This window comes from Camellia sinensis, chromosome 10 (genome assembly GCF_055761805.1).
Source record: "Camellia sinensis isolate YWXY chromosome 10, ASM5576180v1, whole genome shotgun sequence".
NCBI classification, from domain to species: domain Eukaryota; kingdom Viridiplantae; phylum Streptophyta; class Magnoliopsida; order Ericales; family Theaceae; genus Camellia; species Camellia sinensis.
In genome coordinates, this window is record NC_138970.1 from 122,936,668 (window position 1) to 122,963,296 (window position 26,629).

Below are 26,629 nucleotides of genomic sequence, written 5' to 3' on the forward strand. Positions count from 1 at the left end.
ATCTCTCTCTCGATCTCTGTCTCTGTCTCCCTCTCTCTCTCGATCTGTGTTTCGCAAGTATTTTCAGATTTGTGTTTCGCTCTGATCCGCTGTCCGACTCCTTCTCGGACACAATCTCTTCGGTACTCATCTCTCTCTCTCTCTCTCTCTCTCTCTCTCTCTTATATATATATCTATATATAAATCATCATATCAATTGTGATTGTTCGTGCAATTCTAATCATAAACTGTTCTTCGTTTGTGTTCAATTTCAATAATTTGATACAAGTTTGATCGATCGATCGATTTGGTTTTCTCCGATTTCCGGTTTCGATCGATCCAGAACATACTGCTTTTTTCTCTGATCAATCAGGTGTTTTTCTCAGATCTGTATGTGTATATGTGTATGCATGTGTTTATCTATTCAATTTTAGCTCGTATAGATTCTGCATTAAGCTGATTCGCGATGTTTGCAGATTGCATGTACTTGAAGACCTTATTCATTATGCAGATCAAGAAATTTTATTTTTAAATTTTAAATTTTGTTAATCAGTTTTGAAAGGATATGCGTATGGTTGTTGTTTTCGGAGGTTTTGATTGTTTTATTAAATCTTGTTTTACGGATCTGAAGATTCTTTATGGGCAATTTTTCTTAGAAGATCTATTCATTCAATCAAAGCATACACTTTGTGTTTTGATGTAGTGTTTCTGGTGTATATTTACTTTGATTTTGTGTTGTAAAATTGTGATAGTTTACGTTTTGTCGCCTATTCGTCTGAAGACACTTTTTTTTTTTTGGAAGCCTGGTTGATGTTTTTAATTGAGTGTATCTATGACTTGTTTGTCCAACTGTTTCGGCTCGGTCATAAGGGCTTTTCTGAATTCTTGTCAAGCATATTCGACAAGTCCTATGAGATGAAAACTTATCAATAATAGTTAATTGAAAAATCAACTAGACACAAACCTAATTCGCCTTAATTTGGATGTAATGTTTTCTTTTATACTCGAATTGTATCTTCACACATTACAGCTTGAGATTTTTGCCTCTTTTAAATATGGGATAATTGAACCGAAAAAGAATTAGAAAAGAAAAGGAAGACATCTTTAGATGGCGGTTGAATGGAATTGTCTTGAAGATGTCCTTTTCCCATTAAGTGTCTTGGTGCTTTGTCACGTAGGATGTTGACATTTAATTTTTCTTTCATCAGATCCTTAGCTGTTGAGATGGCGTCAACAGCTGGAACCACAGGATGGTTAAGAGGAAAAGTTAAAGTTGTTCCTTCTGGTGATAGTTTGGTGATAATGGGGAGCACCAAGGCGGAAATTCCCCCTGAGAAGACAATTACTCTGTCATCCCTTATTGCCCCTAGATTGGTTAGTCTATTTAACTAGCATTACATGTTTCATATTTTGTACATTTTCTTTATCAAATTTTTATTTCTTTATTATACATCCCTCCCCTCATTTACATTCTAGGCTCGTAGAGGCGGTATTGACGAGTCATTTGCCTGGGAGAGCAGAGAGTATTTAAGGAAGCTTTGTATAGGAAAGGTGCTCATTTAAATGCCTTTAGCTATGATTGCAACATATCAGTTTTCTAATGAACGAGTTGGAATTATCGCATCTTACCCAATTTATCTTTTTGAATAGGATGTCACTTTCAGAGTGGATTATACTGTACCAGCCATAGGGCGAGAATTCGGCTCAGTTTTCCTCGGCGATAAGAATGTCTCATTGATGGTTGTTGCTGGAGGCTGGGCAAAGGTTATATCACTTTTTCTTTGGTGCATACATTTCCAACGTTGGATTTGTTCTGTATGTATGGGCATTAGCTAAATCTGATGCTTGCAGGTTAGGGAGCAGGGTCAACAGAAAGGAGAAGCTAGTCCTTTCTTAGCGGAACTGCTACGCCTTGAAGAGCAAGCCAAACAACAAGGGTTAGGACGTTGGAGCAGGGTGAGTCTAAGTCCTTTACTGCTGTTTATTTGTTTATTTTATTCTTATATTTGTTTTAGGATGTTGGAGTAGGGTTAGTTTACAAAATTAACGAAGGCGTGGATCACTTGTATCTAATATTTAACATTTAAAAGAATTTTGTCTCTTCTTTCGATAGGCTAAAATTGCTTGTCTTAAATGAAGCCAGAATGTTGATTGCTACAATTAACTTCATTGATTTAGGCATGCAAGCGATGTCTAGAAAATTTGTCCCTATATTGTGGATTTACATGAGGGTTTTTTTTTTTTTTTTTTTTTTTTTTTTTTTTTTTTGGGGAGGGGAGGGGGGGGGGAATGACCTTCACAATCCCTTTTTAACTTCGACTAAAATGGAAAAATTGTGAGTTATATATTTCTTCGAACTTAATTTGTAATAACTTGACTTCTCATCTTCTGCAAAATGCCTTGATGTTCCTCACTTCGGGATTATTCAAACTAATTGAGATGAAAGTAAAAATGTCACGCTGACGCCTTTTTAATATTTAACTGCTGCTTGCAGGCACCAGGAGCTTCTGAGGCAGCCATAAGGAACTTACCTCCCTCAGCTGTTGGTGATTCCGGTAACTTGGATGCAATGGGCCTCCTCGCTTCAAACAAGGGTAGGCCCATGGAAGCTATTATGGAGCAAGTTCGTGATGGAAGCACTCTTCGAATGTCAAATGAAGAGCATTTAAGTGCTATGCACACAATTGCGCATACTTATCATTAATTAGCATGTAGACATTTATACTTTAGCTGGTTTTGCTACATGCTGAACTTTTGCTGTGGTGTTTATCTGGGACATTGTCAGATTACTAGAGTACAGACTAATATTTTCGTTTTTCTTGCACTACGTAGATGGAGCTTATTGCCAAAATGAGGAATCCGTTTATTGTGGAGTATAAAGATTCTTGGGTAGAGAAGGTCAGTAGATGTTATATCTCGTATTATTGATGTTGTTCAATTGACATTAGTATTTTCTTTCATCCTTTGTTTTCTGATGGTCTAATAGGCTACCTGAATGTCTATTCTATTTGTTTTTGTTCCTTCCTTCCTGTCATGCTGATATTGCTTTCATATGCTTCATTGTTTAACCCAGTTGATCATTGGTCTTAACATTATGAAACTTTACTCATTAAATGCCATCATTTATGGATACTTCTCTCTCTCTCTCTCTCTCTCTCTCTCTCTCTTTCTATACATATATATATATATATTATTTTGTGTAGTTCTCTAAATCCAACATGTGTTTTCCTCTGCTCACCTAGATTATGAAAGTTTTGAGAAGCTAATTAAGCAATGTCATGAATTAAAACTGTTACAGTGACTTTCCTCTTTTATTTATTTTTCTATTCACTTCAGAATAGTTGAGTGAAAAAATGAATGTATGAATCAACAGCCTTCCATAAATGAATTAACAGCCTTCCATAAATCAGAAATCAACAGCCTTCCATAAATGAATTAAAACAAATTTGATAACTTGATAAGCCATAACATGCCACCAGCAGTAGCATGGAGAAACAAGCACAAAAACAAAACCACATAAAAAAAAAAAAAAGGAAAAATGCAGAACATTTGTTCAAACTCAAATCACACTATAGACAATTAAAATCATAGGAACAGATGACACTGGAACGGGAAATCATTAGGCTACCGAAGGCGCTCCAATAAGGAAGAGCTGCGAAGAGCACTATATATACATATGAAACAAACTCCACAAAGCAAAAAGATAGTATTGGTTGTTAAAATGTAAAAAAAGTTGCAGATTTAGCATATGAAACTCTCGATACATTTACAACTCCTGATGAGGCTTTCAGACATGAAACTCTAGCACAAAAAATGAGCACTCTTAACAGACAACAGGGCATATACAGTCATGAATAACCATAAACCCTTAAAGCCCCCCAAAATAAAGCTTAGATCATTAATCTTGTAGTGCATGCAAATAAAGCTGAAGGACCATAACCTCACCATAGATTAGGAAAAGAAACCAAGAAAATAGATTCCAAGAAAGCTAATTTTTTTTTTTTTTGAAAAAATTAAAAAAGTAAAAAACAAAACAGAAGTTAAGGGAAAAAAGGAATTCCAGAAGCAATGTTTCAGAGGCTAAAATAGAAAAAGGTTACACAAAAAATACTTCAGGAGCCTACAACATTAGATGTCACAGACCCAAAACAAAGCTAGCTGGGCATTAAGAGAGCCAAAACACAACCAAAATGACCAAGATATGTTGACAGAGACCACAGTGCAGACATGCAGAGCACAAAATGCTAGAAAAGGCAGAGCAAAACTCTCTCTCTCTCTCTCTCTCTCACACACACGCACACACACACACACACACACACACAATAGAGAGTAAAAAAAAAAAGACCCAAAAAGAAAAACAAATAAATAAAGAATGCAGCAAGACGACTACTTTCAAACAGAAATGGCAGAAGAATTTCCAGAAACAAACCCAAGTGAACACATCAGATCAGAAAAGGGTCATACAAGTCAACAAAACCCCATATTATAAGAAATAGAAAATTGCCTAAATGTCAGAGAAGCCACAGCTACAACACAGAGCGGAAACTTTCCCAAAACACTGAAAAGCCAAAAAAACAAAATTAAATAAAGCAAATAAACAGAGATCAAACTCAAACCCAACAGATCAACAAGAAAACATCACTACAAAGCAAGAGCACAACAACATTTTAGAGATTTCAAGCAAAAAACACAAAAAACAACTCTATAAATCACCCAAAAAAAACCCTTTCAAACCCATAACAGAGCTTGAAAGTAGGATCTAAACTCTGAAAATCAAAAACATGATATGAAAGAACACATATGAGTACCTGTGAAGAGCAAGAACCCTAAGTGTGTGCTTCTGTGTCAACGCTAAGAAGAAGAAGACGAAGAGAGTGAGGTTGAGCTATAGTGTGTGCATTCTACCTCCCACCTCTGCAGTTTTCAATTTGTATCAGCTCACAATTTCTTTGTTCACTGATACATTGATGTTAAATTGTTTATAGAAGCTGTGTAAATAGCTTGTTCAATTGCTTATGGCTCTTGACTACTTACATGTGAATCATATTCTTCATCGAGATGTTAAGGTAAGTTGCATCTATCTGTATACTAGAGGATTTATGAATTATCCTTCTGAAATTTCTGAAATTGCATGTTACTGACAGTCTTGTTCTTGCGGTGTTCAAATATATTCTTGGCAAAAGATCAAGACATACGTCTTGGTAAGTGATATGTTTTCTTTCTTTAATAGTCTTGAGAGGTGTCAGTATTTTGCTGAATCACCATTGATTAATCCTGTTGCAGGTGATTTTGGACTTGCTAAGATGTTGCCATCAGATGATCTTGCATCCTCTGTAAGTCTTGTGGTTAACTGGTTCATTTTTCAAGTTTCAACATTTGCATTAGTTTTATTGTTCAAGATTTCTTTTTCGTAACTCAGGTTGTAGGAACTCCTAGTTATATGTGCCCTGAGCTTCTTGCTGACATACCTTATGGCTCTAAGTCAGACATTTGGTCCTTGGGTAAGTGTATACACAAATGTCACATAAATACATATATAAGTTATAATGCAATCATGAATGCAAGTTGCAACTTGGCATATTTTTTATGCCTATGAAAATTTAGATTTTTCCTCGTGAGGAATTGTGTTCTTATTTGTATATTGTGGCCTTTAATTAGTGTCTTAATCTAATCCTTGCTCTATTTTTGTTTTCCAGTCAGGCCCTCATCAAAAGCATGCTGCGGAGAAAACCCAGAACTTCGGCCGAGTTTATTTCCTGTTCTTTATTCTTTTTTTAACACTTTCCGAAAATGTTTTACGTAGGAGAAGCATTAATATAAGCATACGAATGATTTGCCATTGCCTTAGATAATCTAAATGATTCCTAATTCATTAATTAGGACTCAGCTAGTTGTGGTTGTTCTAGGTAATATATTGCCATTCATAGTCATCGGCATAAGCCTTTTCTAGTAAGTTTCTCTAATAATTTTAAATCCCTGTAATGTATCTTCCACAATTCGAAGCCAAGACATTTTTAAGGTACTTATTGGTTTTATGTTTTAATTGGATTTAACTTTTGTGGCTTTGTATATAAGGTAGTAATTTTTTAATTGAGAATTGTGAATTCAATTTTTGGATATGTTATTTTGTGGAAAAATTAATGCTATATTAAATTGAATGGGAAAGTGAATTAATACTATATTTGTTATTTGAATGGGAGTTATTATTTCATATTAGTGTTATTTAGTTTTATTATTGGTGTTCTTTTAGTTCAATCACATAAAATTAGCACAATTTCAAAACCAAAAAAAGAAAAGAAAGATAAGACGGCGTTTTTCAAATGCCACTATAACGGTTGGAATTTTTAAAATTAAAAAAACCTATGAAGGCGTTTTAAAAACGTCGCTAAAATCATACTGACGTCACAGTATTGTTAGGGCAGGGCATTTGGCGGCGTTTCTAAAAACGCCGCCTATACTAATACAGCGACGTTTTCCAAACGCCATAAAGTTATAGCGACGGCCGCGTCATCGACGTTTGGTATTAAACGTCACAAAAAGAATTGGCGACGTTTTTGGTACTTATAGCGGCGTTTTTTAAACGCCGCTAAAAGCCTAATTTCCAACAGTGGATGTGGCTCTAGTTCTTGTTAAATGATATTGGGTTTGTTTGCAGTGAACCATTGACACTGTATTGTGACAACAAAGCTGCCATTAGTATTGCTCGCAATCCTGTTTAGCATGATAGAACAAAGCATATTGAGATCGATAGACATTTCATCAAGGAGAAGTTGAATAAGGGTTTAATATGTATGCCTTTTGTGAAGTCTGAAGATCAATTGGCTAATGTCTTTACTAATGGTCTTAGTAGTAAGGTTTTTCACCTCATTTGTTGCAAGTTGGGCATGAGAGATGTCTTTGCACCAACTTGAGGGGGAGTGCTAAGTATTAGTGTGTGTGAGGGTAGTTATGCCATTTGCTTCTTTAGTCTTTTATTATAAATGTGTGTAACCCTAATGTGTTTAAGGGTAAGATAATAAACATAATAAACTGAGCAGTCTTTTGGTTCTTCCTTTCTTTCTATTGTTCTTCTTTGTTTCATATGTGAATCTAACATCTAACATTTTGGCCTATAATTTTTTTTTTCTTTTTTTCCTTTGGTTCAACAGTACACAAAACCACGTCGTTTCATACACTGCGTGATCACCCTAGAGAAAAGCTATCCAGAGGATCCGAACATTATTTTATGACCCTTTTATATAGATAGTATGGATAATAAAATATCTCTATATCTCTATATCTATCTACTAGTAGTGAGGCGTCGTGCTTCGCACGATAGCCCATGTCCATAGCTGAAGCAACTCCAAACTGCTTGATTTGAAATTTATATCCATCTAAAAGGAATTTGTGACAGGAAAGAAAAATATATAGAAAAAGTGTGAAATAAAGGTTATTTTTTTCACCTTTTCCTTTCTTTTTTCTTTCTGTCCACAAATCTCTAATAAAAAAAACTTCAATCAAGCACTCAAAAAAAAAAAAAAAACCTCAAAATCTTGAAAACACAAGGGTAGTAGGATAAGGAATCAAATGACATAAAAAAATGTTACATCTTGCATATAATTAATAAGTTAAACAAAAGTTAGAATAGAGTAAACTACTTCCCTAATAACAAATTGAATTCATACAAAGTGATCACATATCAAAGAATGATTGTTGAACAAAGCAAAATTTCTGAACCTAACTGAAAATACCAAAAAAAGATGAAATGTAAAACAAAAATAGACACTTTAACAAAAGAAAACAAACCACCCTCCAAGTGTTCCAACACAAGGCGACTCATCTTGATGGGTGCCTTTAGGCACCAGCTTGTGTCTTTAGGTACTTCGCAAAATTCGCATGTTATTTAGCTTGAAGAACAACTACAGAAGGTAAATGGAGACTCAAGTGCTTGTCAATTGCAAGAAGCTCAATGTGAGATCTAAGTTCTAATTCTAGAAGGTACATAAAACTTGACCTTCGTAATAATATTACGTAATATCCTGTGGCACATGGAATGGCTTATATGGCAACCCAAGGTAACAAATCCACCTTTGCTCCATTGAAACCATCTAGGTGTAGAAGAGCCAATAATAGAAACAATGTTTTTGTCTGTACAATGTAATCTCTCACTCTTTTCTCCACTCCTTTTAGGCAATTTATCAAACATGGCAAAGTTTAGAACGAGACAATCTATAAGAGCTGAATCAGAATCACATAAAAAATAAAACTCTGCACATTACACTTTGAAAACCAACAAAACACCCAATCAGAACTATAACACCACCAATTGACCTACTATAATGGAGAAAAAAACTTAATGATTCATTGTGTTAACTCAAGAAATCAACTCTTACTTGACCAAGCGAACCAATATCCCATCAGTTGAATTCATCATTTTTCAAACAATAGCCCTTTGGAACCTTCCAAATATACCATAAAACAGAATAATTCTTTCATGAACAAATATGAGTGATGTAAGACGAGTAGAGATTACTTTCCTACACGTAGTGAGCCCGATTTAAGTATACTGGCAGCAGCAACAATAGACTTACATGGCTAGATTTGGTGAGATTTTGTGGCTGCAAAAGTATTTAAAAAATAGGTAGGGTTTGTAAAAAGGTAGGGTTTTGGGAATGAAAACACAAGTGTTTAGAGATAGTTGGGTGGTTGTTCTAAGCACCATGAACAGTGACGTGAACAGTAGCTTTGCTGGATAGAAGAAGAAGAAGAAGAGGAGAGAGAGAGACAGAGAGAGAGAGAGAGAGGTGCTTCACCCTCACAAGAGATAGGCCAATCATACAAACACAATATCAAATCTTCATAATATTAACCCGGCTCCTCAATCATTGAGTTACGCATATATTTATAGGCTAAAGGCTCTCCTAATTCTATAAGGACTATAATTCAAATTTAGAAACTTAAAATATTTAGCAACTACTAATATTCTAGACTAACTATGACTTTCAATTCTACTTCAATCAAATAGGAAACTTTAATGACTTCTAATTCTACTTCAATATCAAAATAGGAAACTTAAACTTTTGGCCACTAAAATTATTTTAGACATAATAAAACCCATATATAAAACCCATTTAATAACTTGACCCAAAATAAAACCCATGGGTGACCTCTACAACCTATGTTCAACAATTATTGGAGCTACCATTATACCCTTAATTACTAAAACCTACTATAATGACATGAAAAACTCAAAATTATTCCAAATTTTTAATTCTTGATGCGCTAAATTTGCTTCATGTGGAATTCCAGATTTACTCTTTTTCTTCTTTCTTTGATCTTCATCATTCTCCCCTACATTCAAAAAAAACTTGACCTCGAGTTTTATAATGTTGAAGTATAAGAATTATGAAATTTTGCACTTGCAACCATTCAAATTAATTGTTTTGAATGAATGATGAGAAAATCAAAAAATTCAATGTTGTCATCACTCCATTGACCACATCAAATTTATTAGGAATAATAAACTCAATGTGAACTCTTTTCTTGTGAAGACCAGAAAGTTCAGTGGTATTCTCATCATTTTCTTTGGCTTCCTTGGCTTTAGAACCTTGATCATGATGATCTTTCATGCTTTCTTTAGTAAGCAAATTAATTTTCGCCTTCGTTTCTTCAATATCTTCAACATTATCAACATGTTCATCTTGGTCTTTCATAGTTTCTTTAAAATCTTCAACACTATCATCTTTTTGCTCTTGTATGTTAGTCTTCTCTAAAACAACAGCCAACAACATTTCCATGGAAACTTTCAAGTTGTTTGGATAGTATGCACATCACTCTTTATTGTTGTAACTGTGAGAATATTAGGTTAGATATATATATATATATATATAGTAGTGTATACTATGTATATATTCTGAGAGATTGTATAGGTGTATATATATGCCAGTGCTTTTTTTTCCTTTTTAGTCTTAGGGTTAGGATCATAGTTGTCAAATCGGGATTCGTATCGTGAATCGAAATGGCCTCGTACCGAATCGTGAATCGAATCGAATCGTGAATCGTAAAGATTCGGTCACTTTTTCTAAATTACTTAAAAACATATATCTACACATTTAGATGTTAAATATATCTTATGAATGTAAAATATTTAGACTTAAATCAACAAAAATGTTATTTTGAATGATAATCACGTCATTTAATAGGTAAGAAGTTAACAAAGATTTCTATGTAAAATCACTATCTTACCTTTTTTTTTTTATTTTTTAGATATTTTTTATCAACCATTCTTAATAAAGATAATAACCAAATAGACAAACTATTAATTTCTAAAGTAACAATAGTTAACAACGATATTGATATTTGGATAATAAGCATATATACTTTTCTAAATAAGAGTGAACAAATAATAAGAAAGAATTATTTAGTATATTTTATTTTAAAGCCTAAAACATTTTAAAAAGTAAAACTGACCTCACATATGTAATATTCAATTTAATAAAATAGTAATAGATAATTCATAGTGTAACTTTAATCTTAAACATCTTTAGAAGATATATTACAATTTTTTGAAGGGGAAAAAAATGAGAAGAAAAGTTAAAAATATGTTAGGTTTGACTGAATCTGATTGAATCCTATAAAAAACTCCATGATCACTAAAATAACAACAAATCATATATATATGTTGGTTATTTTGGTATTAAATGTTATTAGAAGTTGTATTATGTCATTTTCACTAAAAAGATCGAAAAAATGAGTTAAAAACAATAATTTCAAAAATTGCATGAATCGTAAAAAGTGAATCGAATCGTGAATCGATTGTGAATCGTGTGATTCACTAGTGATTCACTTCCAAAATAGATTCACTCATAGATTCGTATCGATTTTGCAAAAATCGTGAATCGAATCGTGAATCGTAAGATTCTGATAACAGAGGTTAGGATTACTATATAATTAGATGTATTCTTTGTATTAGAACACAAGTTGAATATATAGATCATTCGAAAAAACTTACATAATATCAGAACTTGGTTTGAAACCCTAGCTTGAAGATTCAAAACCCTAGCAGCCGTAGTGGGTTCACTCCATCTGGTTCTTCGTCTGACTCAAAGGTTTTGTCTAGTTCGAAGACTATTTAAAGTCAACCCAGAGCTCTTTGCCTCTCAATTCAATCGCGACTCCTTATCGCAACCCATCTACTGTGAATTGCGATTAATCATTGTCGATTCGTGATACCACTGGTTTGAATCAACCCATCTAAGTTGGGTTGGGTTCGTCTACTTCATCTGGTCATCAAGTTCGACTCTCTCGGTTCATCGCGACTCCTCATTCTCTGCCTCATCAGCATCACGACTTCTGATTCTAGTTCATGACCCTAGTTCTTTCTCTCTCTGCTCATCTCTTATGTTCTGATGCTAGTCCTGTTCTTCTCTTATGTTCTTTTGTAAGTCTTTTATTTATAACAATGTGACCCCTTAGCTTGTGGTTTATTACACTTTAATCCATCCCTGGTTTATTACAATGTTGGACACCAAAATCCAAGCTATCAATTGTAAACTCATTGATTCCAATTATGCTTATTGGGCTAGTGTTATAAAGAATTTCTTCTTGGCAAGAAAAAATGGGATTATATTTCCAGTTTAAAAAGTGGCCATTTTCGAATTAAAAAGTGAGTTAGAAAGATTACAGTCTCTTTTAACTATTCTTTTAGGACAATTTATAATTTCTAGTTAGAAAATTGCTAAACTTAAGAGAGAAATATCATTAAAAAAAACAAATTTAGAGTATGATAAAAAATTTCTACAATAATTAATATTAAATTAAAGTCTATTTAGAATTGATATCAGAGCTTGGTTTCTCAGCCTTCCTAATCTTGATATATAAGCATTAGAAGTAGAATTAGATAATCTAAATAATAGTACTGCACTACAAATAATAATCAAACAAAATAATGCCATAAGGGTGTGTTTGATTGGGGAGATAAGGGGGGACTATTTACTGTGCCGATTGTAATCCGGGGGAAGCATCCAATCCGCCGTTTGTTTTTATTTTAGTCCACCGGACATGGAGTCCAGCCGGACCCCTTATCCCCCATATAGGGGACTATTGTATCCTAGGGGGGGTGTGGGACAACTTTTGGGGGACTATCCACTGTTGGGATTAGGTGGTAAAATGACCATTTTGACCCTCTACTATTTCATTATGTATTATATTTAATAAAATTCAATAAAATTTAAATGTTTAAATTTAAAAATAAAATAATTTTATTTAACTTTTTATTGATGTTTGTAGACACTCCATTTTTTACCGACCTTAAGACTCAGACGTCACCGATAGAGCGCTTGGTGATGTTGCATATCGTGCTCGTTCAGAGGTTTCAGAGTCTCGGCTGCGAGCCTTGCCTCCGGACTTCTGGACTCTTTCGTGTTTTGCCTCGGTTTGCGAACCAGGCTCCGTTTTCTCTGTTTTCTCTTTCCAAAGGGAAGGAGAGGTCTCGTAGATCATCTCTCAGTGGCCGTAGGCTACGTTTCGTGGTCGTAGGCCATTTTGCCCGTTTGGAGTCTGGTTTCCGATTTTTCGGAGCCGTTGGCCGTGTGCCTCGGTTCGGGACCGCTTAACCACCTCCGTTTGCTCCGGTTTTTGGCATGCATCTTATTTGCTCTCTTTTGAGGGACACTGTGGCTCGAAAAACCAACATCGTGGTCAAACACCACTTCCGGTGCCTAACAGTCAGTTTTCGGGGCCTCGGGCTGCGTGTTTCGGCCCCCGAACCTTCATTTTGCATCGGTTTGAGTTCATTTTTGGCAGGGACCTTTGTTTCATTGTTAGGAAGGTCGTAGAAGGGTGGGAGGCCAGCAATTGTTCTGACAACCAGTTTTATTCCTCCATCGCCCTCCGTCGCCCGTTTTTCTCACTTGAAAGCCAATGTTGACCACCCTAAGGCCAATTTTTCCAGCCCTAAACCACATATTTGGGTTGTACACACCTGGGAGGCCACCAATATCACATGGCCGGCCAGTAATTGTGTTTGACCCTTTTGAATCCCTCTAAAAAGTGGGCTTTTCTCTCTCTTGGTTTACTTTCTCCAGTTTTTGACCACATGGTTGTGTTGTGCACACATGAGAGGCCCTCTTTTTGGCATGGCCGGCCATTAATCTTCATTGACCCTTTTGACCCTTGGCCGACCGGCCATGGGGAAGGCCGACCGGCCACCTGCAACTTCAATACCCAGCCGGCCATGATCCCCTCCTCTGGTACATTACAAATATGTATTTTGTTTTCCCTCAGATTGTGAATCTGGGGGGGCCAACTTTTGGAGGGAAATTTGAATCCCATTCCCCCTCTTTTTTCTCCCTCTTTTGCCTATATATACAGCACCTCCAGCTGCATTTTAGGGGGTTAGAAAGTTTTGGTTTAAGCCTCTTGCATTCAATCTCTCTTTCTCTCTATATTCCAACCATCAAAACCCCTCAAGTCCTACACCATTTCCACACCATCTCCAAGCCAACCAATCCACACTTCATTCCAACAGCTTTAAGGCCATTTCCAGAGGTCAAGGGCTCCCAAACTTGGTCCAAGAGTTGTCAAAGGTTTGGTCTTCAAGGGTAAGTCCTCTATCCCTCTCTTTGGCCCTATTTTTGCTCAATATATTAGCTCCTCTTGCTTGCTCTGACCATAACTGAAAATAGCATTATTTTGAGTTCCTTTTCATGTTTGTTTAAGGGCCTCTCCCTGTTTGAGGCTTCCTTTTTACACTTGCTTCTTTACCTCTCTTGTATGCCTATTTCTTGCATAGTATTTTAGGCTCATTTGTAAATTTTTTCGAGCTTGGTTATAAACTGAAAAGTGGCTTATTTTGAACCGTTATTCAACATTGTTGAAGGGTTCTTCACTGTTTGAGGCTTTCTTTTGTCACTTGCCTCTTTATTCCTCTTTTGGCCTTATTTTTGCATGTTTTGTTAGCCCTTTGTGTTTGTATTTTTGGGCTCTGACCAGAACTAAAAATAGTCATATTTTAACCCCCTCTTAATGTTTAATCAAGGGTCTTTTGCTGTTTTATGCTCCCTTTTTACACTTGGTGTTTAAACCTCTTTTTAGGCCTTATTTCGCATAGTATTTTAAGCTTGCATGTGCACTGTTTTGGGTTTAGTCACTAACTGTAAAACACCATGTTTTGGGCCCCAATTCAACTTTGTTGAAGGGCCCTCCTCTGTTTGAGGCCAGAAACCATCACTTGCTTCTTTGTCCCCCTTTTGGCCCATTTCTTGCACAATAGTTTAGCCATACTTGTGTTTGTTTTCGTGGCTTGTTGTAAACTGTAAAGTGATTCATTTTTAGCCCCTCTTCAACTTTATTGAAGGGATCTTGGCTATTTAGGGTCAGAAGATGCTACTTGCTTCATTATCTCTCTTTTGGGGCCATTTTTGCATGTTAACTTAGCCCTATTTTTGTTCACCTTTTGGCCTTGCTTAAAACTGTAAATATTCTTGTTTTGGGACTGTCTTGATTCTGTCTTCACACTTCGTGTTCAAATAATGCATTCATAGCCATAGGTCATTCCATGTACCTAATTTCATGTTTCGGGTCTAATTCCATGTATCGGGTGCCATGTTTCCATGTTCTGGGGCTGTTTTGCATCATATTTTGCTACTGAAATTTGCATGCTAGTATGCCATGTTCCATGCCTTGCCATGTCTTGTTAGAGTGGCATTTGTGCCTTAGGATCGGTCCTCGGTTTGCGTGCATGTGTGCACGTATTTCGAGTGTCTCATTTTCATCTCATGGCTACTGATGTGAGTGTGGCTGTGGTCCACTCATGTTGGTGTAAGTCCATTGCGCATTGTGTATGCCATTTCATTTTATAGCATTGTGTATGCTAGGCCATATATTAGCGCATTGTGTATGCCATGTTATCTCGTGCATCGTGTATGCCATTTCATAGCATTGTGCATGCTAGATTGTATATCAGTTGCATTCATGCATGTCATGCATATTGCATTGTGCTTGGGATAGGAGTCAGCCTGAGCACGGGAAACGAGGGATGTTTCGTACTTCGAGTGACGGAACGTGTCTCAATTCCTCGGTCGCCGACACTCCGGATTATCCATGATGGAGTTTAGGTTTTGTTGTGTTTATATGTGCATTCATTTCATATTGAGTCGTGCAATTCAACTCCTCAGCCATCATGCATCGATATGCGTGATTGGTGGCACGAGGATCGAGGACTACACTCCCTGAAGGGTAGTCATGCATACATATGTGAAAATACTTTGTCATGCCCCTTTCTTGCTCTCTGTTACAGCAAATCAAGAGTCAGCAGCCTTCCGGAGCTTGGCACACATCCCAAGAACAATTGCAAACAGAGGCTAATTGGGGCATCGCAATGGATTTCCGCGCAAGGCAACCCGAACATGCATCATTCATCATCCGGATCAGAGTTGAGGCAGTCCCTGGCTTGCATGCCAATTTATCGCTTTCCTAGATTAATTTGTTAATTAATTAGGATTCCGTATTTATTTGGGACTGTATTATTTATTCATTTGGGACTGTATTATTTATTCGGACCCTCTGCGCGAGGGCAATGTTGTAATTTGTGTGCGTGTGTGTGATGTATGTCTTCCAACCCTACGTCTGTCTCCCTTTTATTTACCAGCTTATGATGGTTAGATTAGGGCATGTTTCAATTAGCATACAGTATGATAGCATGTTTGCATTCATTCATCTGTTTTGCATGCACCGGGCTCGGCGCATCATACTTACTGCATTGTATTTTCAATTCCAAGTTGAATACATGTTAGCTGTAGCATTTCATATGCCATGTTTAGAATAGCCGAGCCTGCTATAGTTGCATTTTTGCATGTGTTGCATTAGGCACTTCTGTATAGTTAGGATCATGCATAGATTTCTAATTAGCTTCTGTTTTGGCTTGGAGTACTCGGTAAGTTTTATGCTTTAGTATCCTTGCATGCGTGTGAGTGACTGCCATGATAGCATGCTTACCATGAGGCTATATGCTTATGTGATATAACTGCCTGAATGCCTGTGGGTGAAGGTTGGGTTATTTGAATTGGAACAATTCATCAAATGTGTGTTTTAAGCCCACTAGATAGTGGCAAAATCATGTTTTCTAAGCCCACCTGAGGGTGGCAAATCCACGTCTTAGCCTACTTGCGGGTAGCACCATCAAACCATTTTCAAACAAACAAACATGAAATATTTTGTTCCAATTCAGGTGATCCAGTCTATACTTGTATGATGTGCGCATCACATAGTAAATCTAGGCTAATAACCGGAATAAGAATGCATAATGTTTTCAAAAATAGATATCATGGTTAGTAGAGGCCGATCTTTGATCGGGCGAGCGGCGGTGCTCACGAAGTGACCTTCCCCAATCGTACCCAAGTTCCCGAGCCGAGGCAACTTTGGTGATGACGGACACGTGGCCTTAGGCAACGAGTCATGGTTTCCTAAATTTCCCCAAAAATAAAATATTTAGGTGGCGACTCTGTATCTGGCAAAGCAGTCCATGTTTGGCACTTCTTTCAAAATCTGTTTTCTCAAAACGATTTGCCGGATTTGGACTTTTTGGTTCAGATTACGAACCGTGACAATTTGAGAGTCCGAACTGTAGTGAGCCCAATATCGAACGGAACGGGAACTCATCCCTCCTGGGGCGTTCGGGCATCAGGCGTGCGGGCACTAGTTCAGCATTTTGGGATTCGGTTTACCAAAGGGTAACAGTTTACAGGCCGAATTTTGGGGCAGAGTTCAGTAGAGGGCACAGTCATCCTGTTATGCTCATATCTGTTTTGGTGAAATCAGGCTGAGATGCTGCATGTTTTCTCTTTTGCTAGGGTAGTCTTGGAACCATAGCTTCAGAAGGCTCCGATATCCCCCGGGTACATCAGACTTGTGCTGATAGACTTTGTCAGGTCAGAGATTTAGTTCAAGGACAAATCAATGTTCCTCCGCCAGAGGCAGGGTAAAAGGGGTCAGTTAGGCACAGATCACCGGTTTAGCAGTTACCAGATCAGTGGCCCTTATCCACCCCACCAGTGAATAGCCAGGCTGAGGCCTCAGTTTTTATCAGTTTTTAGTGACCCCACCAGTCAGTCAGTCGGAACAGCAGAACATGGCAGGAATGGAGGAAATGATGCGTCAACTCCAAGAGAGCATGAAAACCATGCAGCAAGAGGCTGCTCGTCAAGCAGAATTTGCCAAACAGCAGGCTGAGATCATGGCTCAACAGGCAGACTTAATTGCCCGGCTGCAGCAGCAAACAGGAGCATCTGCTCCTCCCCCGCCAGGAATTCTAACCCCCGGGGAGACAGCTAATGTCCAGGAAGATACAGGCATTCCGGCAGGGCCACCTCCGCCCCCGATCCTACCCCAGCCATCTAAAGCACCGATCAACCTACTGGACTCTCCCTTTGAGTTCTAGACAGATCCCACAGCATTGAAGTTGAGCAAGCTCGAAAAGCTGTTCAAGAGATCCCAAGGAGTCAAGATCATCCCTGACATCGAAGATGGATATATCGACGCAGCTGTGACGCTACCTGACAGGTTCAAAATGCCGCACATTGATCGATTTGATGGGTCCGGGGACCCTATGGTGCACCTGAGACTGTTTTCAGACATTTTAGGGCCAATGGGCCTCAGCAGACTTCAGAAGCTATCTCTGTTCGGCCGAACCCTGTCGGGTGTGGCGGCCATATGGTATGCCAAATTAGAAGATGATGTCAAGAGAAACTAGGACGAGATGGCCGAGGCCTTCATTACGCAATACTCATACAATACACAAATCGAGATTACAACCCGTGATCTCGAGACAACAAGGCAAGAGCCTAAAGAGAGTTTCTCAGAATTCGTGACCAGATGGAGGGCCAAGGCTTCGATGATGACCATTAGGCCAATGGACAAGGATCAAATACAGATGGTTGTGCGTAACCTCCAGCCCAAACTAATGCAGAAAATGATCGTGCTCCCTTTCCCTACCTTTTCAGATTTGCATGAGATGGGAGTACAGATCGAGGATGCCATGAAGCAGGGCCTTATTGACCAGGAGAAGGAGCAGCCTAGGCGGCCATTTTCCCGCAATTCGAATGGGACCACCAGTGGTGATGCGGCCGCAAGATCTTTTGAAGTGGGCATGGTCACCACCACCACATCAAAAACAGCTACCCTATTCACCGATGCGCCCGGAAGTAGCTCACAAAAAACCAAATACCCACCTCGGGGCCAGAGGGTGTTCACTCCATTGGACATGTCTCTGTCAACGGCCCTGAGGGTCCTGATCGAAAAGGGGCATCTGAAGCCCCTGGAGCCGCGACCATTACTGAATAAACTTCCTCTCTCCCCAACCCGGCGAAGTACTGTGTCTTTCATCAACAAGCCGGCCATGACACTGACATGTGTCTTCGTCTTCACCATGAAATACAAGATCTAATTGATAAAAAGGTCATCTTCGCGTCAGGTCCTGCAAAGTCTATCGGCACTAGATCGGTGAACTTGGGGGATAATGTGATGTGATCAGGGGATGAACCAGCTGCGGGTGGCGCTCGATTAACTCCAGACGTAGGAATGGCATGCACTGTTTTGAGCACATTTGCGAATGTTGTTAATTTGTACTGTCTGACTTGGGTATTGGGTCAGTCTTGTTGTTTTGTACAGAGTCAGTCTTTTCTTACTGAGTCAGTTGGGTCTGTCTTGTTGTACCGAGTCGGTCTTGTTTTGTTAGAGTCAGGTGATTCCTGGGGTGTTACCTCGGGCATCACTGTTTTGTTTTGTGTTTGTCGTTTTGCTTTCTTTTGAGTCTGTTTCTGTCTTGGAGCCAGTAATGCCAACAGATTTGAATGAACAATAGTGATTTTCACATTCTTGTGTTCGCTTCTGCCTTGTGCCAGTTGTGCCAGAAGTTCTGAATGAAACGACAGTGCTTTTCACCTGTTTTTCTGTGCTTTGAAGATCATTGCATTGACCTAAGTTTTTCAAAACCTTTTGAACATTGTGACGAAAACAAGGAGGAAGGAATTCCTCGGGATTTGCAAAACTTTGATCAAATTGAGAGAAAGAGAGACATGCTAAGCCCTTAATGATTGAGATTATGCTTGTTAGTGTAAGTACTGGGAAGGATCCTAGCTTGATCCAGATTGGTTCTACACTGTCTTCAGCGCGAGTGACTGGTCGCTTTCTTAAAAGATTTCAAAAAATGTTTTGCGCGATCCTGCGAAGACCTGTGTAGAATCCCTCTTGAGATTGTGCAGCTTAGGATCGCTCTCAGCCTCGAGACTTGACCCCTCTGCTTTCAAAACCTTGAACTCGAATTCAGAACGTTCAACGGTCAACTACAATGTGAGGCCTGTGTGGCCAGATTCAAAGCAGCCATCGAACAAGAGGCAAGGAAGTCAGATCAAGAAGACCAGATGTCATCAAAAGAAGCTTACAAAGCTAGGTCAGAAGCACCCTTCGAACTAGGGGCAAAAAAATGTCAGACAGCTTGGAGAGCCAAAGGTGGATCATTCCGCAAGTTAATGAAGATCAGCAAGAATGCCAAATCCCAGAAGGGAGGAAAGAAGAAAGTATTGCTGAAGGACAGCCGAGTTCCTATCCACAACACTAGGGGCAAATTCAGCCCCCATTGGATGGATTTCTACTTCGTCAGCAAATAACAGCCATTCTCCTGGATTCAGACGACTTCAGGATCTCAAAACCATTTGACATGGACAAAGCTACACTTTTATCCTTGAGAGGCTCGTTGGGCCGAAAACCCGGAAGGGCGACCCAGGCAAAAGTTAGAGCAAGAAAAAAAAAAGAGAAGAAAAAGAACAAAAAAAAAAAGAAAAATGCAAAGAAAAGAACAAAAAAAAAAGAAAATAAAAAAAGAAATGAAATGAAAAGAATTGAAAAGAAAAGAAAAACAAAGCTCGCAAGGTCGAAAACCCGCAACAGGTGCCTTGGCAAAAGTTAGAGCATAAAAAGGAGAGGTTAAATACTCGAGTGTACCTTAACCCCGAACTACGTAAGGCTTGATTCCCATCTTTGGGATACGTAGGCAACTTCATTCTGAAGTCCAGCCCTAAAACACTTCAAATTGACTGTGTCCATGTGATGGTTCTGGTCATCTTTGTCTTCTCTGTATCCGAGAATTTGGTTGTGTTCGTCACTCTGAGGACTGACTACAATGCGCTGTGGGGCCATTCAGACAAGGGGCAACTTTCCGTTGCCATACCACGCGCTGTGGCATTATTCAAACAAGGGGCAACTTTCCGTTGCCATTCAATGCGCTGCGGTGCTGTCCAAACAAGGGGCAACTTTCCGTTGCCATGCAGTGTCCTCCAAGCAAGGGGCAATTCTCCTTCAGATCTAAGGTTGTGCATCTCAAGAGTAGGTTCCGTGCTCGTTGTGCAGTGGTCGTTTGCGAAAATAGTTTTTGAGAATTTTTACTGAGGTTGACTGATTCTCTCGAAAATTATTCCATTTTTTCCAAAACTGAACCATTTCTTGGACCTAAAACAGGAAAATTTTCAGTGCTCACAGCCTGACTTGCATGATTTTAAATCAGAAAATCGAACAAACATGTTAATCTAACTCTCATGTTGGTTAAAACTGTTTTAGTAGAAAGCAAAAACAAAAAATGGTCAAAATGATGAACTAGGGGCACAGTTGAGTCAGGCTTCCTGTCTTTTCCCCGTTGCCAATGCCTTTGCCAGAAAAGGGCACCATACTTGCCAAGAAGGACACTCTACCTGCCGGAAAAAGGCACCACTAAAGCTGACCGCAACAGGGGAGAAAGCTCTCACATCCTCCAAGCAACGAGGTATCAAGTCAAGTGCGAAGCACGAACTAGAATGAATCAAGATATCCCACTCCCTCATCTAGACAGATCTAACCACGTCCAAACTCCCCGGCAGAGCACCGACAGCCGATGTCAGCTGCACATTCGCTACATGCTTAGTTGCAGCACAACCCCTCTGTGGAATGAACTCACTAGCTGCGCGCAGAAAAAGAAGAATCTAGCTGAGTGCTAGGGGCAAGAGCCCACAACTTTTTGTTTATCCATCAACCACCCTGGGGAGGGATAAAAATGAGAGAATAAAGAATAGAGAGATGTACGATGAAAGAAAAGTGAGAAAAGGGTTTTGTGAGAAAAACCGAGCTTGAAGGTCGAGTGATGTGAGAATCACAAATGAGAAAGGGTGGGAAACAATACCCAGACAAACAGGCTCCCTGTGCGCGTCTGAGTGTCGTGTCTTTTTGTTTTACCTTGATTCTTGTCTTGAGTCGTTTTTTTGAGTGTCTGTATTTGTGTTTAGGTTGTTTACCTTTTGTTTTCCGTTGTTGAGTCGTAGTGCGTTGTGTTCAGTTGTAGGCTCAATACTTAGTCGAAAACCTATCTCTCAATTTCAAAAATAAAATCGTTTTGTGCTCCGAGTGCTGTGCCGTTCTCCACATTTGTACAAAACAGAATTTGTTCTTTCATAAAATCGTAGGATTCAACCCAGGTCATGTGAGAACAGTAGAACCAGGACCTATCTGAAGCTATATATGGTTCCGGACTGCAAAGCAAAAGCAAAAGAGGAAAATGTCGGGTATCTGAGTTTGTTTCAACTTCAGTAAGTTCCAGGACTACATTCCGTGTGTACCTTTTCAGGTCTTGCCAATGCTCCGAAGTATGAATGTACCTTTGCCTCAAGCTCAAGATCAAGTCTGCTTCAAGCCAGAATGGCGATCAAAAGCGCTCTCCCTGAGTACCATTCCTTGCCAGAGGCATCTTGGCTGTGTTCGCAATGAGTTCCTAAGAGACCAACTGCGAAGGTGAAAACTAGAGTTCGAATGGCTGATGCCTAGAACGTAAAGGTTCGGGATTTCCGGGACTAAAGTCTGGTTTAGATACCCAGAGGTGTGTCCTCGGCTTGAAATCTGTATGGAAGCCCCATAGGTTGAGATAGAGTGTATGCACCTCAATTCTGGATACTGAACCAACCTAGTCTGTCACCCCGTTGGAGAATAGGGAAAGTTGTGAATATGATCAGGAAGAAAGGCAACATCCAAAGTGGTCTACGTGAAGAATCCTTGTCAGTATTTTAGAGCCTTTGTACTGTGAGTTGAAGGTAAGTGTTCGAAGAGCACAGGGGAAGATCCCCATCGGAGCAGAGTAGTTCACCGCCATTCACCTCATGAGGTGCTTTCTAAAGCGCTGTTTTGTCCATTTATTGCTTTCCTTAAGCATCATGCATTGTAATGCATTGTACCTATCAAGTTTCTTTCTCATTCATGCACGATATTGTATGTACGGTTCATTCAAACAAGTTCCGTTTAAGATCATTCATTTAGTGTATCAATCACACTTCACTCATTTAGTGTATCAATCACACTTCATTCAATTAGTGTATCAATCACACTTCATTTCTTCAGTGTATCAATCACACCTCATTCACCCTTAGTGTATTTATCACACTTTCTTCGTTCGCTTAGTGTATCAATCACACTTCATTTATTTAGTGTATCAATCACACTCTCTTCACTTAGTGTATCAACCACACTTCATTCATTTAATGTATCAATCACACTTCTTTCATTTTGTGTATCTATCACATACATTCTCACCTAGTGTATTAATCACACTTCTTTCATTTTGTGTATCTATCACATACATTCTCACTTAGTGTATCAATCACACTTCATTCACTTTTGTGTATCTATCACACACATTCTCATTTTGTGTATCTACCATGAACATATTCACTTTAGTGTATCTATCACATACATTCTCGTTTAGTGTATCAATCACACTTCAATCATTTAGTGTATCAATCACACTTCATTCATTTAGTGTATCAATCACACTTCATTCATTTAGTATATCAATCATACTTTGCTCACATTGTGCATCTATCACACTTTGTGTTCATTTTCAGTATATCAATCATACTCTGTTCACTAAGTGCATCTATCACACTTTGTGTTCACATTTAGTATATCAATCATACTCTGTTCACATTGTGCATCTATCACACTTTGTGTTCATTTTCAGTATATCTATCATACTCTATTCACTAAGTGCATCTATCACACTTTGTGTTCACCTTCAGTGTATCAATCACACTCTGTTCACATAGTGCATCTATCACACTTTGTGTTCACTTTTAGTGTATCAATCACACTTTGTTCACTAAGTGCATCTATCACACTTCGTGTTCACATTTAGTATATCAATCATACTCTGTTCACGTTGTGCATCTATCACACTTTGTGTTCATTTTTAGTGTATCAATCACACTTTGTTCACTAAGTGCATCTATCACACTTCGTGTTCACATTTAGTATATCAATCATACTTTGTTCACATTGTGCATCTATCACACTTTGTGTTCATTTTCAGTTTATCAATCATACTCTGCTCACACAGTGCATCTATCACACTTTGTGTTCACATTTAGTATATCAATCATACTCTGTTCACATAGTGCATCTATCACACTTTGTGTTCGCTTTTAGTGTATCCATCACACCTGTTCACTTAGTACATCTATCACACTTTGTGTTCATCCTTTAGTGTATCTATTATACTCTGTTCACATAGTGCATCTATCACACTTTGTGTTCACCTTCAGTGTATCAATCACATCCCGTTCACTTAGTGCATCTATCACACTTTGCGTTCACTTTTTGTATATCCATCATACTTTGCTCCACATAGTGCATCTATCACACTTTGTATTCATTTTCAGTGTCTATCACACTTTGCTTCATATAGTGTATCCATCACACTTGCTTCACAGTATGCTCATTTTGTGTATCTATCACGCGTTCACTTTGTGTATCCACCACACACATTCGCTTAGTGTATCTATCACGTGTTTGCTTAGTGTATCCATCACACTCTCTTCACTTTTGTGTATCTATCATACATGCTCGCTAAGATTGCATCATAACTGCATGAAATGTAGTTTGATTTGCCTTCCCGCTTAAAACTATCGCATTTATTGTGAATATCTGCTTCATTACAGCTTACTGCATTTGCATGATCATGAAGTACCTTCGGCTTCTTGCATTGTCGGTTGCATTTTGCCCCTGCCTGCGGGCACGCCTGCGGGCGCATCTCTGTTTATCTCACCTGTTTGTCTAAGTCTTCGGCCTTGTCAAAAATGGGTCGTCTCTGGGCTTTGACATTCACTCCCGTCACTTATGACTTTCGAGTTCTGTCAAAGAGGGGCAACTATAGACACCCTATTTTCGACCGACCTTAAGACTTAGACGTCACCGATTGAGCGCTTGGTGATGTTGCATATCGTGCCCGTTCAGAGGTTTTAGAGTCTCGGCTGCGAGCCTTGCCTCCGGACTTCTGGACTCTTTCGTGTCTTGCCTCGGTTTGCGAACCAGGCTCCATTTTCTCTGTTTTCTCTTCCCAAAGGGAGGGAGAGGTCTCGTAGATCATCTCTCAGTGGTCGTAGGCTACGTTTCGTGGTCGTAGGCCATTTTGCCCATTTGGAGTCCGGTTTTCGATTTTTCGGAGCCGTTGGCCGTGTGCCTCAGTTCGGGACCGCTTAACCACCTCCGTTTGCTCCGGTTTTTGGCATGCATCTTATTTGCTCCCTTTTGAGGGACATTGTGGCTCGAAAAACCAACTTCGTGGTCGAACACCACTTCCGGTGCCTAACAGTCAGTTTTTGGGGCCTCGGGCTGCGCGTTTCGGCCCCCGAACCTTCATTTTGCATCGGTTTGAGTTCATTTTTGGCAGGGACCTCTGTTTCATTGTTAGGAAGGTCGTAGAAGGGTGGGAGGCCAGCAATTGTTCTGACAACCAGTTTTATTCCTCCATCGCCCTCCGTCGCCCGTTTTTCTCACTTGAAAGCCAATGTTGACCACCTTATGGCCACTTTTTCCAGCCCTAAACCACATATTTGTGTTGTACACACCTGGGAGGCCACCAATATCACATGGCCGGCCAGTAATTGTGTTTGACCCTTTTGAACCCCTCCAAAAAGTGGGCTTTTCTCTCTCGTGGTTTACTTTCTCCAGTTTTTGACCACATGGTTGTGTTGTGCACACATGAGAGGCCCTCTTTTTGGCATGGCCGGCCATTAATCTTCATTGACCCTTTTGACCCTTGGCGGTGGCCATGGGGAAGGCCGACCGGCCACCTGCAACTTCAATACCCGGCCGGCCATGATCCCCTCCTCTGGTACATTACAAATATGTATTTTGTTTCCCCCCAGATTGTGTATTCGGGGGGGCCAACTTTTGGGGGAAAATTTGAATCCTATTCCCCCCCTTTTTTTTCCCCTCTTTTGCCTATATATACAGCACCTCCAGCTGCATTTCAGGGGGTTAGAAAGTTTTGGTTTAAGCCTCTTGCATTCAATCTCTCACTCTCTCTATATTCTAACCATCAAAACCCCTCAAGTCCTACACCATTTCCACACCATCTCCAAGACAACCAATTCACACTCCATTCCAGCAGCTTCAAGGCCATTTCCAGAGGTCAAGGGCTCCCAAACTTGGTCCAAGAGTTGTCAAAGGTTTGGTCTTCAAGGGTAAGTCCTCTATCCCTCTCTTTGGCCCTATTTTTGCTCAATATATTAGCTCCTCTTGCTTGCATATTTGGGCTCCGACCATAACTAAAAAGAGCATTATTTTGAGCTCCTTTTCATGTTTGTTTAAGGGCCTCTCCCTGTTTGAGGCTTCCTTTTTACACTTGCTTCTTTACCTCTCTTGTATGCCTATTTCTTGCATAGTATTTTAGGCTCATTTGTAAATTGTTTTGAGCTTGGTTATAAACTGAAAAGTGGCTTATTTTGAACCGTTATTCAACATTGTTGAAGGGTTCTTCACTGTTTGAGTCTTTCTTTTGTCACTTGTCTCTTTATCCCTCTTTTGGCCTTATTTTTGCATGTTTTGTTAGCCCTTTGTGCTTGTATTTTTGGGCTCCGACCAGAACTAAAAATAGTCATATTTTAACCCCCTCTTAATGTTTGATCAAGGGTATTTTGCTGTTTGAGGCTCCTTTTTTAAACTTGGTGTTTAAACCTCTTTTTAGGCCTTATTTCGCATAGTATTTTAAGCTTGCATGTGCACTGTTTTGGGTTTAGTCACTAACTGTAAAACACCATGTTTTGGGCCCCTCTTCAACTTTGTTGAAGGGCCCTCCTCTGTTTGAGGCCAGAAACCATCACTTGCTTCTTTGTCTCCCTTTTGGCCCATTTCTTGCACAATAGTTTAGCCATACTTGTGTTTGTTTTCGTGGCTTGTTGTAAACTGTAAAGTGCTTCATTTTTAGCCCCTCTTCAACTTTGTTGAAGGGATCTTGGCCATTTAGGGCCATAAGATGCTACTTGCTTCATTATCTCTCTTTTGGGGCCATTTTTGCATGTTAACTTAGCCCTATTTGTGTTCACCTTTTGGCCTTGCTTAAAACTGTAAATATTCTTGTTTTGGGACTTTCTTGATTCTTTCTTCACACTTCGTGTTCAAATAATGCATGCTTTGCATAGCCATAGGTCATTCCATGTACCTAATTTCATGTTTCGGGTCTCATTCCATGTATCGGGTGCCATGTTTCCATGTTCTGGGGCTATTTTGCATCATATTTTGCTACTGAAATTTGCATGCTAGTATGCCATGTTCCATGCCTTGCCATGTCTTGTTAGAGTGGCATTTGTGCCTTAGGATCGGT

At 39.1% G+C, this 26,629-nt stretch overlaps 2 protein-coding genes across 4 annotated transcripts; both read left to right on the forward strand.

Moving 5' to 3' along the window:
* The first annotated feature begins 228 nt into the window (after window positions 1–228).
* LOC114302263 (ribonuclease TUDOR 2-like) lies at window positions 229–2,683 on the forward strand. Its single transcript, XM_082890395.1, has 6 exons — window positions 229–352; window positions 1,188–1,353; window positions 1,456–1,530; window positions 1,630–1,743; window positions 1,831–1,935; window positions 2,474–2,683. The coding sequence occupies exons 2-6, from the start codon at window positions 1,204–1,206 to the stop codon at window positions 2,681–2,683; spliced, it is 654 nt and encodes a 217-aa protein (XP_082746521.1). The 5' UTR covers window positions 229–352; window positions 1,188–1,203.
* Window positions 2,684–4,880: 2,197 nt separating this feature from the next.
* LOC145801716 (serine/threonine-protein kinase Nek3-like) lies at window positions 4,881–5,869 on the forward strand. Of its 3 annotated transcripts, none has more exons than XR_014343361.1 (5): window positions 4,881–5,045; window positions 5,124–5,180; window positions 5,263–5,312; window positions 5,399–5,480; window positions 5,676–5,869. XR_014343361.1 is itself a non-coding variant. In XM_082893435.1 (4 exons), exons 1-4 carry the CDS (start codon window positions 5,111–5,113, stop codon window positions 5,780–5,782), a joined length of 309 nt encoding a protein of 102 aa, XP_082749561.1. In that variant the 5' UTR covers window positions 4,881–5,110; the 3' UTR covers window positions 5,783–5,869. The 3 variants fall into 3 exon arrangements, 1 of the variants encoding a protein (XP_082749561.1); XR_014343362.1 differs by having other exon boundaries at window positions 5,163–5,180; XM_082893435.1 differs by having other exon boundaries at window positions 4,881–5,180.
* Window positions 5,870–26,629: the final 20,760 nt, after the last annotated feature.